This window comes from Tiliqua scincoides, chromosome 2 (genome assembly GCF_035046505.1).
Source record: "Tiliqua scincoides isolate rTilSci1 chromosome 2, rTilSci1.hap2, whole genome shotgun sequence".
Lineage (NCBI taxonomy): Eukaryota > Metazoa > Chordata > Lepidosauria > Squamata > Scincidae > Tiliqua > Tiliqua scincoides.
The window spans coordinates 67,429,256-67,442,996 of NC_089822.1; the positions used below are offsets into that span (position 1 = coordinate 67,429,256).

At 44.5% G+C, this 13,741-nt stretch overlaps 1 protein-coding gene across 1 annotated transcript in view; it reads left to right on the plus strand.

The window, feature by feature from the left end:
* The first annotated feature begins 425 nt into the window (after positions 1-425).
* Positions 426-13,741, plus strand: part of LOC136642158 (guanine nucleotide-binding protein G(q) subunit alpha) — a 100,842-nt gene continuing 87,526 nt past the window's right edge. The window contains exon 1 of the mRNA XM_066618428.1: positions 426-824. Coding sequence (XP_066474525.1) covers positions 689-824 — 136 coding nt within the window. The 5' untranslated portion in view covers positions 426-688. The remainder of the gene's footprint in view (positions 825-13,741) is intronic.

The following is a 13,741-nucleotide window of genomic DNA, read 5'->3' on the forward strand; positions in this document are numbered from 1 at the left end:
ACCGAGAAAGGAAGAGCTCTCCCTGGCTACAGCCACCGCCTTCGAAGGCAAGCAAAACAAGGCGCTTTCCTCTTCAGCCTCCAAGGCGGGCAGGTTCATTTCCAAGAAGCTTTGCAGAGCCGAGCCAGAGGTGGGGGGGCGAGAGCAGAAGGCTGCCAACCAGCCACCCCCAGTCCGGGGTGGGAGGAGAAAAGGGAGTGGAGAGGATGCGTGCGGGGGGCTGCGCTTAGCTGCTGTTTCCCAAAGGGGGTGGGGAGCCTTTTCGCAGGAGGAAAGGGCGAGGGGGCTGCTGCTGCTGCTGCTTGGATGTTTCCATGTTGTTTGGTGCATGACTGAAGGGAGAAGAGGAGGAGGAGTGGGCAGGCGCGAGTGTCGGCAGGGGGAGGTGGGGGAGGCTGTGAGTGGCAGAGGTGCCTGGGTGTTGGGGGGACGCCTGTGCTGTGCCTGCGTGTGAGCAGCTAGGGCTCTCCCTGGGCTCGCCTCGCCTTGAGCTTTGCGATCCCCGGGAGTGGGGCGGGGGCCGGGAAGGCGGCACCCAGCGAGGAAGGAGCAGCAGCTGCTGCTGCAGGGCTCTCTGCTGCGTTCGTGGCTTCGTGGCTCGGGGTGTGCTTGCTGTGTGTGTGTGTGTGTGTGTGTGTGTGTGTCTTCGGGGTGGGGGTGGGGGTTGTGCTGGAACCACTTGGAAAGAATGACTCTGGAGTCCATCATGGCGTGCTGCCTGAGCGAGGAAGCCAAGGAAGCCCGGCGGATCAACGATGAGATCGAGAGGCAGCTCCGCCGGGACAAGAGGGACTCCCGCCGAGAGCTCAAGCTCCTGCTGCTGGGTAAGTCGACTCTTGGCCGGCGGCACCCTTCGCCCGCTTCCCCCCCTTCCCCTGGGTAGCTGCCAGAGAACGCCCCCTCCCCCGCTGCTGCTGCTGCTGCCGCCGCCGCCGCTTCTTCCCACACAAGAGCGCTCGGGGGAGGGGTGCAGATGTGTGCACGGATCTCCAATAGACGTGTGAAGCCCCATTGGGAAGGGGGTGGCTTTTTTGTGTGTGTCAGGATGGAAAGTCGCGCGTGTGTGGCGTTGGCTAGACCTCGATTGATTGCCTTAGGCTAAGCCCTGTTGACTAGAATGGGACTGACTTCTAAGTAGACATGCATAGGATTGGGCTGTGAGGTCGAAATCCTGTCCACACTTTCCTGGGAGTAAGCCCCATTGGCCAGAATGGGACTTACTTCTGAGTAGACATGCATAGGGTTGGGCAGTGAGGCTGCCATCCTAGCCACACTTTCCTGGGAGTAAGCCTCATTGACTATAATGGGTCTTGGTTCTGAGTGGACATGCATAGGATTGGGCTGTGAGGCCGAAATCCTGTCCACACTTTCCTGGGAGTAAGCCCCATTGACTAGAATGAGACTTACTTCTATGTAGACATGCATAGGGTTGGGGAGTGAGGCTGCCATCTTAGCCACACTTTCCTGGGAGTAATCCCCATTGACTAGGATGGAACTTGGTTCTGAGTGGACATGCATAGGATTGGGCTGTGAGGCTGCAATCCTGCCCACTCTTTCCTGGGAGTAAAGCCCTTTGACTCTAATGGGACTTCTGAGTAGTCATACATAGGGTTGGGCTCTTACACAGTTGTGTACATTGTGACCATACTAGCTTGTTACTGTTGCTGGAGCTGTAGGAAATCGGATCATGTTGGTGGGGAAGGTGTGCACGCTTTGGGGGGGAGGAGGAGACAATTCGAATCCGAGTCCCCTCCCCTTTCCTTCCCCGCTTTCTTCCTTCCTTCCTTCTCTTTCCAAGGGAGTCTTGCAAGCACCATTATGATGTTAGTGAGGATGGAGCGCCGGTGGCTCCCTTGCCTGGAGACAGCGCAGTGCAACATTGTATATGCCTGCGCGAAGAAGGTGGATGGAGCGAGCGAATGGCTCTTTCTGGTTTCTGTGGGCGGCTTCGTGTGGAGTGGACGCCTGCCGAAAATGGAGAGGAAGGGAAGGGGGCGGCTGAAAGAGAGAGAGATGTGGGGGAGAAGAGGAAGAAAGGAATGGAACCGGAGGTGGATGGATAGCAAATCCATTGGGGGGCGGGGATGGGAAGGCGGAGAGGGAGAGAGAAAACCACCAGGCTGCAGCGCAGTGAAGGCACGAGGAGTTGCCCTCGAAGATCGATGGTGACACAATGTAACGTCTGCATTGTTCTGAAGGCGCACACACACACCTCGGGAAGGCTTGAGTGCCCTGTGGGTTGGCTGTCTGTGGCCCTGATTTTCCTGTTAAAGAGAGACACTGGCCATGCTGGGAGCATACCTTGAAAACTAGCAGAAGAGACAAAAATGTGGAGATGTGTATACGCACACACCCTTCCCTGAACATCAGGGAGAATGAGCATGGCAGTCCTTTTTGGACCCTCCTACAAAATGTGCTCTACACAGAGTCCTTAAGGGTTGCCAGAGCAGAATGCCCCAAAGAAGGAAGCAGGCTTTAGATCAGGGGTGTCTCTAATAGGGGCATGGGCTAGGCTCTGTGGTAATGCGAAAATGCAGGCATTTCTATTCCATGGACCTGTCATATTGGAAGATAAGAGCTACTAAATCGGCCCAGTGACGGTGTGGTAAAACAAAGATGGAAAAATTGCATGGCTGCTGCTGTATTTGCTGCTGTTTAGACCCACTCCAAGAACAACCATCCTTATTCTTACAGTGTGCATGATTGAATCAAAGGGAGAGCTTGTGTCTAGGAATAGCAGGGCCTGAAAAGCATGGTGTTATAAAATTGACTAGCATGTGTGAATGGCTTGTTGCACTGAAGCCCTTCTTGGCTTTCTAGGTAGGGCACAACTTGCTTCATGATTAAAAAGGGCCCAGAATTGGAAGGACTATTCACTTGTCATTCAATGGTTGCATAGCAGTGTATTCATTTTTTATAATGTAATTTCTGATGACTGGGTGGGCTGTTGAGAGGATTGGGAGAAATGCATGGAATTGACAAAAAAAGGGGCTTTTGATTTTTGACCTATTTATTGCTTTGAGAGACATGAATTAGAAAATGGCCTTAAGAGTTTCTTTGATTAAAATATTAACTAACCATTTTTCTTTGTTTGTAGAGCCATAATAAAAATGTGCAGAACTTGTGTACATGTTATAAGGTTTGAGAAAGCAGTTAATTTTTTAATACATTGTTGCTATGTATGTTCCCTTTTTCTGCCTTACTGAAAATGCAGTGTGTATAGGTGTAAACTTACAGTAAAGGTGGATGCATAAAAATTAGATTTGGAAACTTGCATAGCATATTGATGTGCTCAACAATAAATGCTATTCCACTTCTTAGATTCAGATATTCACCTATACATATATACTGAATGTCGTTTTTAGAGGCTCAGATCTGCTGTGGACTTCCTTTAAGCAATTACTGAACACCAGGTGACTGGATACAGAACTAATGTTGCTGTATTTATACCATTTTTGGAGAACATTAGGAAATCTTGTTGGTTATAACACTATCCATGTGGTTGTTCTAGTTTGAAATGGTATAGCTTACTTGTGTATAGACCTTAACAAATGCATTGCAAGTCTGTAAGGCTGTAATCCTGTACACACTTACCTGGGAGTAAATTCTATTGAATTCAGTGAGAATTCTTACTTTGAATAGACATACAAAGTCCTACAGTGGTAGTGTTCTGCCAAAATCTTGGAACAGAGATCCCTTTTTTCCCTTCTCTCCCAAGATGTACTGAGCAAATGCAGTGCTCACAACCTACCACACTTCTGCAGAACATCCTTGATTAATTTCAGTTGTGTGTGCTCTGGACATTCTGCACATGCTTTCCTGAAATGAATTAATGAATGTTGCTTAGTTACAGGATTGGATAGATTAAAACTTTTGTCTGGAAATGGGTAGTTACACAAATGTAATTGAGAGTCATTAAGCTTTCTTACACTGAGCTACTCATTAAGTTACTCATTGAGTATCAGGGTCCTGATATTTTCTGTTACAACAGGTACGTAATATGTGGAATTTGGACTTGATATGAAGGGCTTCATTCTATATAAAGTGACTAGCAATTACTTACTAGATTAAGTAATTATCTCTGAGACCAAAGGTCCCAGAGCAATGGTCTGGGAGTGCCTGATTCTGCAGCATTGTTCTTAGCATTCAAGCTAAGAAGTGGGTGTGGACCTCAGCTTCTGGATGGAAGACTGCTGGCATCCACATAAGCTACTCTGAGGGAGAAATGCATATAATAATCTGCATGTTTCTACAAATTTCTACAGTAGGCTTGTAAGTGATAGCCATTTGCTTGGTGACCTCAGTAGTGGAGAGCTGGAAAGGGTACAGAAAAGGTTGTTTAGAAGGTGCTCTGAGAAAAGACAAAAGTGTGTGGAGCTCTTTATGGTAGTTTATAAAAGACAACCCCTAAATGAAAGTATGTGTAATATGGAGAGAGAAGCTTGTCTTTCTGTGCTGGAACTTGAAGTCATTGGGTGGACTAGCAAAGGGTTCTTCACTGATAGCTCAATTCTAACCAACTTTCCAGGACTGGTGGGGCTCTCACTGCATTCTGTGGTGGGGAGGCAGTCACAGAGGCCTCCTCAAGGTAAGGGAATGCTTGTTCCTTTACCTCTGGACTGTATTGCGTTTGCATCAGTGCTGGAAAGTTGGTAGGATTGGGCTGTTAGCCTGTGAAATTCGCTGCTACGAGATGTGGTGGTCACTAGCTTAGTTGATTTTAAAGGAGGTTAAACAAATTCATGGAGGATAGGTTTACCCTGCCATGATGGCTATATCACATGCTAAGAGGTAGTATGCCACTGAATGACAGCAACAGTACAGGGCAGATACCCTCAAGCTGTGCTCGTGGTTCCACCAGAGGTTGACCACGGAAGGGAATAGGGTGGTGGAGTAGATGGCCTTTTGGTTTAATTCAGTAGGGCTGTTCTTGTGTCATTCGTATGTTCCTGTCATGTACTCACAGCTACTGTCGTTAGTAAAACTTGCCTTCAGCTGACCACACAGGGACAATCTACCCCAAATGTTGGTTTTCTTCCTTTTAGGTTTCAAATGAGTGTATGTTCACAGACAGGATAGCAATGTTTGTGGCCTTATTTAACATAATAAAGGTATGTTCTTAGTTTAACACACTATTCTTAACAGAACTTTATTCAGAATGGCTCATGTAGTCTTTAAATTTTGAAAGAGGCCAGTGGGCATATAAAAGCCATCTGTGTAAACTACTTTTTTCTTATGCCATCAACAGAAACAAGTAGGAGCTAAGATGTCTGCAGTTTTAACTAAGGCAAGGTTTAGCTTGGGCAACTTTCTCTACACAACATTCCATCCCATTCTACTTCTCTTCGAATATTCATCAGTTGGGCAGTCTTATATGAATTCTAAATAAAGATGTCAGTGTAACAGCTAGATTTATTTCCTTTAGAATGTGTGAAAGCTGGCATGTTAAATCAGCAATGGGTCAGTTGTACAAAGCTTTTCCCCCTTGCTTTGGTACAATTTCTTATGTAACTTAAGTGTTGCACATCATAATTTTGCCTCTTGTTATCTATAGTTGGAATGAGTAGCTATGTCCTTTTAAGAGGAAAAGAGACAGAGAAATGTGCACAATAATTACGATAAAGGAAATACTGTATCATGGCTATTTTAAATAGTTGCCAATGAGTTTTTGGTAGTCTTAAGTACAAGTTAGAAACAAAAAACACAGTGCACTAGGAACCTTAAATAAAAAGTAGCTGGGAACAACCTATAGAGAGCATCTGCTGCCCAAGTACCATTTTAATGGACTGGGTTATTTGTGATAATTTGCCTGGCTCTAGGCATGTGATGGATGATAGGATATACTTGATTAATACTCCATGTTTCTTTTCATATAAGCAACTTCACTCTGCCTTTGTGCATTGCATTGCCTTATATGCAGATATACTTTATGTACCTTTATGGAATGTTATAGAAGAAGCATTGCTTGGCATTGCTTCCCCCACTTCTTTCTGACTGATGGATAAGATATGGTTTATATGAGTGAACAAAGTAATCAACAACAATATGAATTAACACACTTTTCTTGATGTTAACATCAGTTTCTTAAATCATTAAGAAAATACAGTTGACCTGCTTCTTATGCACAATTGGCTTGTGCAGATTCAAGTATATGAGCTGCCCCTACCACCACATGGGACAAATGCTAAAGAAGAAGAAGAGCTGCCCTCCCCGAGACAGAAAAGCAACTTAAATAGTGCAGGTGATTCTGCCTGCCCTGGAGTGAGCCTGAAATGAGAGAGTGAAACCGCTTTTCCCTCAGTTGTCTGTCATCCTCCTGTGTCTCATACTGTGCTTTTAATTCTTAAAGATACAGCATGTATTTGTTGGATTTAAGGAAGTTTCTAAAATACATGATTTTGGCTTTACATGCTGACCTCAGAATATAACTCTCATGTAAGACACAGGCTAGTTGTACTTCTTTAGTCTCTTCTGCCACCCAAAGGTCCCTTTGACTTAAAATTATGAACACCAGCTGTTCACACATTCTTCTCCCCTCCCCAGACCTTTCCAATATTTTAAGCTAATTTTAAAAGGTGGGGAATCTTCCTGCTGCTTCATGTGACTAGTCTGTACTTATTTAATTTGTCTCCCTTAACATTCATTCTTTTCTCATTAACATCACCATCCTATGGTTCTCCCTGCAGTAGCATGCAGCTGCACCAAAATGGGCTGTGCTATATGGGGCTGATCCGGAAGCTTGGGAGAAGTACAGTAAGGAAACATTTTTTTCCTTACCTCCCCTCTCTGTAAGCCTTCTGATCACCAACTGATACAGGACCAAGGAGACAGTGTTGACTGCCACCAGACGGGATAGCATCTAAAGCAACTTGCCCATACCATACAACACCCCCTCCCACCTTCTCCAGTTTTGTCCCATTCATCTCTCCCTTCTACTCCTTATTCCCCAACTCACCTTTGTTGGCAGGTGCTCTGTCTCCCACCATCAAAGGCTGGGCGACTGCGGCCACTCAGGCAGAGGTCTGAAAGCACATGATTATGTGTGCTTATGGATAGCTATGGATAGCTTTTGGATAGCCTTATGACACCCAGAAAGTGTGTTCTGCTGTTGGAACACTAGTTCAGGCTGTGGCCTGCATCAATAGAATTGGGCTGTAAGACTCAGAGGAGGTGATCAGCAGAACATTGGCTGCCATAAACTGGGTATAGCAATCTGAAGAGAAGTCAAAGCCTACCTAATCCATTGATTTTCATTTTATATAAGGAGCATTCACCCATAAGCTGACTGGAGTGCAACAGCATACAGTAATGGGCAAGAAGAGTGAGGATTCTTCACACCAGGAGCTGTAAGCTTGAAATTGAGGATAGGGAATAGCAGTCTGAATATGAAGCAATTCCAATAAGCTGTCTCCTTCAAACTAAGGGTACAGTATGCCTCCCATTCCCTTGTGTGGTGAAACATATGAATTCTACCTACATCTGGGAGCTTCTAGGTGTACTGGAATTTTTTTTTTCTCTGAAGGGAAAGAGGTGGTGGTCATTTGAATGTGGATGGTATCGTCAGTTTTGGCTTTGGTGTAGCTTTTCTCTAAATCTGTGAACAGCAGTATGAGAAACAAGCATGCCAGACCTCAACAAGTATCTTTGAATTGTATTTGCATAGTATTTGTATTATGGTTTTAAGGTGCTGTTACCTTATTCTGCAACACAAATGTTTAAAGTGTTACCGTGACTTAAAATGAATATTGAATTCCCAGGATGCCAATGATATTCTGTATGCTGCTCAGATCTTTCTCCAGTGCCATCCTGTACTACTGTATGGCCATAAATGTGGATTGGTTGTTGACTATATTAGGCTTGAGTAATCAGAACCAGAGAGAGAAGAAATCTATCTTCTATTCAGACCGACTCTGATTTTTAAAAAACTAGGCACAAAAGCTGCCTTATACTAAGAGGCTATGGTAATGAGCAAACATCACCTAATATTTTCTGCTTGGGTCCTTTCATTGTCATAAGCATTTTATTGTGCTCTTCGGATTTATTATGAGCAAGATTTTTTTAACTTTCTGTAACAAAGATCTTAAAATTATGAGTTGACCTTTAGCAAAATTATAGGATGTCCTCTAATTTATGCAATTTTTCTTAAGGCTGTTTTCCCCCTAGTATTCTTGCTATAAACCTGATGTATAGAAATATCATATGACTAAGTATAAATTATATGAGAGCCAGGATGTTGTAGTGGTAGTGGAAGATCCAGGTTCAAATCTCCGCTTAGCCTTGAAGCTTCCTGGGTGACGCTGGGCCAGTCACTATCTTTCAACCTCACCTACCTCAAGGGATTGTTGTGAGGACAAAAGGAGGAACTATGTGCACCACCCTGAGCTCCTTGGAGGAGGGGTGATATAAAAATAGGAAAAATAAATAAAACTACCTACCTAGCAGGAGATACTTAGATACTGAATTAATGTGCTTCCACCATTTAAGAGTACAGTCCTAAGCGCTCTCTGGGCTGGTGCAAGTCCCTTGGGCCGGCCAGTACTGTCATAAATGTGCCATGATTTGTACCTCCATTGGTGTTGGCTGAACCAGCACAAGATGCGCCTGGCGCACAGAGGCTGCATCCAGCCTCCACGCTTCTCCAGGAAAGTAAGGCTGCACAGGCCAAGGGTGGCAGGCATGGGGGGTGGGGAGGGCAAAACGAAGGCTTGCCAGGCCAGGCTGGGCCAGTGGGTAAACTGGCTTGGTGAGAGGGATGGGACCAGCCTGGCACCTAGGCCAGATCCTGGGCCGGGCCAACCCAGGCTACTTAGATTTGCGTCAGTGATTTCACTGGTACAAGTCCGAGTAGCCCCGTAGGGCTGGACGTGACACGCACAGGGTATGGGGAGTTCATTGCCTTTACTCTGACATGTGTGGCAGTCCGCCCCAGCCCTGGGTACGGGGCAGCCCGATTGGCCTGCCTGTTCGGTCTGTAAAAAAAAAAATAGAAAATGCCTATCAAGTATTGCTTAAGCTTCTGAATTCAGTGCCAGTGTTGTGATGGCCTTATAGTTCTTTTAGCCAATGTTAAGAAAATCCCAGACACTTGGTTAGGCACTTATAGTGCCATTGGAGAGGAATTTGGGTATTTTGTATTTGAGGTGGCTGTCAACTAGGGGTTTTTAAGACTTTTCCAGATCTGCACCTAGAGCTCTTTCCAGCCCCATGTTTTTCATTGTTATAATACAAATCATTGTTTGTTAATTCAGTGAATGTATGCCCTGCCCTCGCATATATGTCAATAATCCAGTTATACTTTTGTGCTGCTGCAGTTGGGTATACGTAGTAAATGAAGCTATAGTTCTTAAACATACTTCATTCTTAAAACACATTCATTAAATTTTTCCCCCTAGGAAGTGCTAATATATAGCTTTTAGTGGGAAACAATAACAAAAAAGCAGACAGAAATATTTGCAGTGAACCCCAAAATATGTCTTGTGTTATATAGCATTGCAAAATGAATGGGTGCCCAGTGGGACTTGTAATCAAAGTAAACTTGAGAGTGTTGTTACTTTGTGATCTCACTTTCTTGTGGAACTTGTAATTAAAGCTGCGGGTGTTGGGTGTGATCTTAAGGTTGCTCTTGGGTCACATATGCCTGTCTTTATAGTGCAGGAAATAAAGTGTTCTTTTTGGGTTGTCTGTCACTACTGTTCTAATATTGATGTGTTTTGATTTGTTCAGAATGTGTTTCCATAGAGTTGTATAAGAGTAGTGCAGTTAACAATGGCATAAATAATGTATTCTTAACATGATCATTCCTTAAGCCTAAGAAAATGTAGCAGGGTGCTACATATGATGTTTTGAGCTAATGGTTAGGTAACTGTTGCAGTGAAGACATACTGTAGTGTAGACAGTGAATGTACTGTCAAAGCTCCTGTAAGCAGGGTAGTTTCCTAAGGGCTCTATTTCTGTAGTTGTTTGTGTGAATGCTGTTCATGAACAAAATTTTGGAAAATTTATAGCTGCTACCTTTAAAAAAACTTTTGGTATGGTAGTGCAAAATCTTGAGGACATGCATTATCCCAGATAGCAGAAGACTTGTTAACGAGAGAACAGAGTCTGCAGAACAGTATGTGATGGATGGTACTGAACATCCTGTTTTGTGGCATGGTTTCTCCACTTTAGGAGTACAACCCCAATGGAGGCAATCAACCCTAAATGTGATAGGGTGTAACTTAGAGAGTTATTTTTGCACATTAGTCCTTTCACTGCCGTATAGCTAGAAGAACAATTCTAATAAAACATTAAAACTTTTGAATGACCTCCGAGCACCATAAGCTTTCAGCTACTTGGGAGGAGTGTGATAATTAATTGCCTTGCACTTTTTTTTTGTAATACTTATCAGTCAAAAAGCTTCTCAGGCCCAAATCCTAACCAACTTTCCAGCACTGGCATAGCTGTGCCAATGGGACATGTGCTGCATCCTGCAGTTGGGCGGCACTCATGGAGGCCTCCTCAAAGTAAGGGAATATTTGTTCCCTTACCTCAGAGCTGCATTGCCCTTATGTTGGTGCTGGAAAGTGGGTTAGGATTGTGCCCTAAGACTCCAGCAGTGCTGGTACTGTTTTTTAAATTAACATATCCCCCATTTTTCCCAAATTCACATTTTAAAGTGACGGACAACTGATAATTTAAAATCCTTTGCTTCTCTTAATATGGGGGGGGGAGGAGGAAATCCCTTAAGGTGGCATTTGTAGGAGATGTTCATTGGTAGTTCAGATTTTTCACAAGGTTTGAGAAGACATGCAGAACATTCAGTCATTGGTTTGGGGAAATGTCAATGATGTCTATAGGGCAGTCTTAGTGTGCTAATGCGAAACAAGTCTTGAGTGGGGCCTACTCTCAAGTGAATGTGTGAAGGGGTGACAATTATAGTGAATTTGAAAAATGAATTTTAAATAACAGGGATTAAATTAATTGAAGCTACACGACCTTCTCACGCAGACCTTAGAGCAGGAGTGTCAAACTCATTTCATATAGTCAGCGAAGTAGCATTCATGATAGGCAGGAAGTGACATCATTAAGGAGATGATGGTCAGAAATAAGCCCTTTTCCTCTAGTAGGAATTCATCAGCTGCAAATGACAGGAGAAAATATGCAAATCTTGATCAGATTTTCAAGGTATGGGAGAATCCAATTTTCTGATCAGGAGATCCCAACTATTATGTGTGCCATCTCTTTAGCAGCATTGCATCTGCCAAGGAATCATTTTGCAGCTCAGCATCTGGGAGGTACTTTGCCAAGTGATGCATCACCAGAAGTGGGGCTGCTGAAACACCAACTCACATGAAAATTGGGCTCTCCCCGCCTATGCCTCCAATGCATCCTCGGTATCACCTGGCAGGACAAAGTTCCAAACAACACTGTCCTGAAACGAGCTGGAATCCCCGGCATGTATATGCTGCTGAAACAGAGATGCCTGTATTGGCTTGGTCATGTTGTGAGAATGGACGATGGCCAGATCCCAAAGAATCTCATCTATGGAGAACTTGTGCAGGGAAAGCGCCCTACAGGTGTAGACCACAGCTGCGATACAAGGACATCTGCAAGAGGGATCTGAAGGCCTTAGGATTGGACCTCAACAGATGGGAAACCTTGACCTCTGAGCATCCCGCTTGGAGGCAGGCTGCGCAGTATGGTCTCTCCCAGTTTGAAGAGATTCTTGGCCAACCGACTGAGGCAAAGAGGCAAAGAAGGAAGGCCCATAGCCACAGAGACCAACCAGGGACAGACTGCACTTGCTCTCAGTGTGGAAGGGATTGTCACTCGCGAACCGGCCTTTTCAGCCACACTAGACGCTGTTCCAGAACCATCCTTCAGAACGTGATACCATAGTCTTTCGAGACTGAAGGTTGCCAACAGTCCCCACCTTAGCAGCATCTCCCCCCTCACCTCTCTTAGTCTGCCCCTTTCCCTGTTGCATTCCTTGCTTTCTGAGGCCTCCTTCTGCTTCTCCTTCCAAGAGCCTGCACAGCTAAAAGGGTGGGGTTGGGACAGGTGCGATTCCAGTGTTTGTGTTGGGGGGGGCTTGATCACTACCAACTCCAGAGCCCATGGGCCCTATGTTTAAGACCTTTGCTTGGGCTTGGAAGTCTTACTTTGAAAGTTTCTGGTTTGCAAGTCATTTCATATTTGATACTCTATCTCAGTTTCTATGGAAAAGACAATTGTTTGAATGTGATTCTTGGCAGGTTTGTAGAAGAGCTTGATTGTGTTCAGGTCTGTGTTACTTTATTGGATATTCTGGACTTTATAAGTGCCTGTGTTTTTGCAGCATGTACAGGTTGAGGCTCGTTCATTCCGTTCCAAGCACTCAGGTGGATGGCAAAAAACGAACTGTAGTAAATTAATTTAAAAAGCAAAGTTTCTTGTGATTTAAAAACAGCCTTGCTGACCTTTTGACTCTAAGATAAGAGTCATTAAGAAGACAATCCATCAACCAGTCCTTCTCCAAGAGCTTAGAAAACTTCACTCAGCCCCTCCCTTCACCAATGCAAACCAATCACCTTTCTTTCACTGCACAGGGGGAAGGGAGGGGTCTGCTGGAGAGAGAAGGATTGATGGATTGTCAGCCAGCTGCCCCCCCTCTCATTAAGGAGGCTATTGTTAAAGGACAGTTTTTTAAACTGATTTTAAAGGGGTGCATTTTTCCCCTTCTCCAGGGATCAGCACATTCCTTCTCATTTGCAGGGGCCATTCGTGTTGAGTCAAATCCGTGTATAAAAAATCCATGAATAAATAGGCTGGACCTGTATATGAATACATGCATGTGTCTGTGCATTCGTTTATAATATACTGCTTGAAGTAGTAAAATGTTTTGAAATTGATTGACAATAGTAAATCATTCTTGTGTGCTAGCGTGAGTGTACCGTTATCCATTTGTACTCTTTGGTTGCAATAAACACCCATTCCTTCTCAGATGGTGATATACTGGTTTTTTAGGGACCTGTTAGCCGCATCACTGGACTTCAGAGATTTCCTGCAAAAAGATTTTTCTGCATGCATGTATAATTCTGTGGAATCTTGGAAACACTGGCCTAGGAATGACCTAGATTGCTTTCTTGGTGTTAGAAAACTGGAAGGAATATGCAAAGCAAAGGGAAGCTTGCATTGTCCTTTCCTAAATGCTTTTATGTTGAGAAAAATGGAAATATATTAATCTGTCTTATTGGGACAAAGTACCTGCAGTGTGAATTCTGGGAGACAGAGGTTAACACAATGTCTTTCCATACATGTTGTGAGGTACAAGAGGTTGTTTGTGCCAAGTATTCTTTTACCATGGTTTCTGACACCAGAGTTCCCCTTTGAGAGACCAGAGAGGTATTGCCCCATTCTGCACCCTGTGATAAGACCCTCCCTAGCAGGGGCTTATATACTGGGGTAGGTGTGCTATGCTTGGCTGCCAGATGTAGCCTATGTCCTATTCTCGATCATGGTGGAGTGGCTGGTGAGAAGTATTGTACTTTATTGATGTTTTTGGGTTTCCCATTGTTCCTTGTGGGGTTCCTCTAATCTACATCAGGTCTGTCTTTGTCTGTGTCTAGCCTGTGTCTAGTGTATGATGGTGTGGCTGTCAGTGGAGGGGTTTCTGGCTGGCAGGGCTGTTGTTGTGCCAGTGTATGTGGTGTTGCACTGGAATCTAATCTATCATAGGATTTGGTGCATTCAGTTCTCATTTAAAGAGAGAAATTTCTAAGCT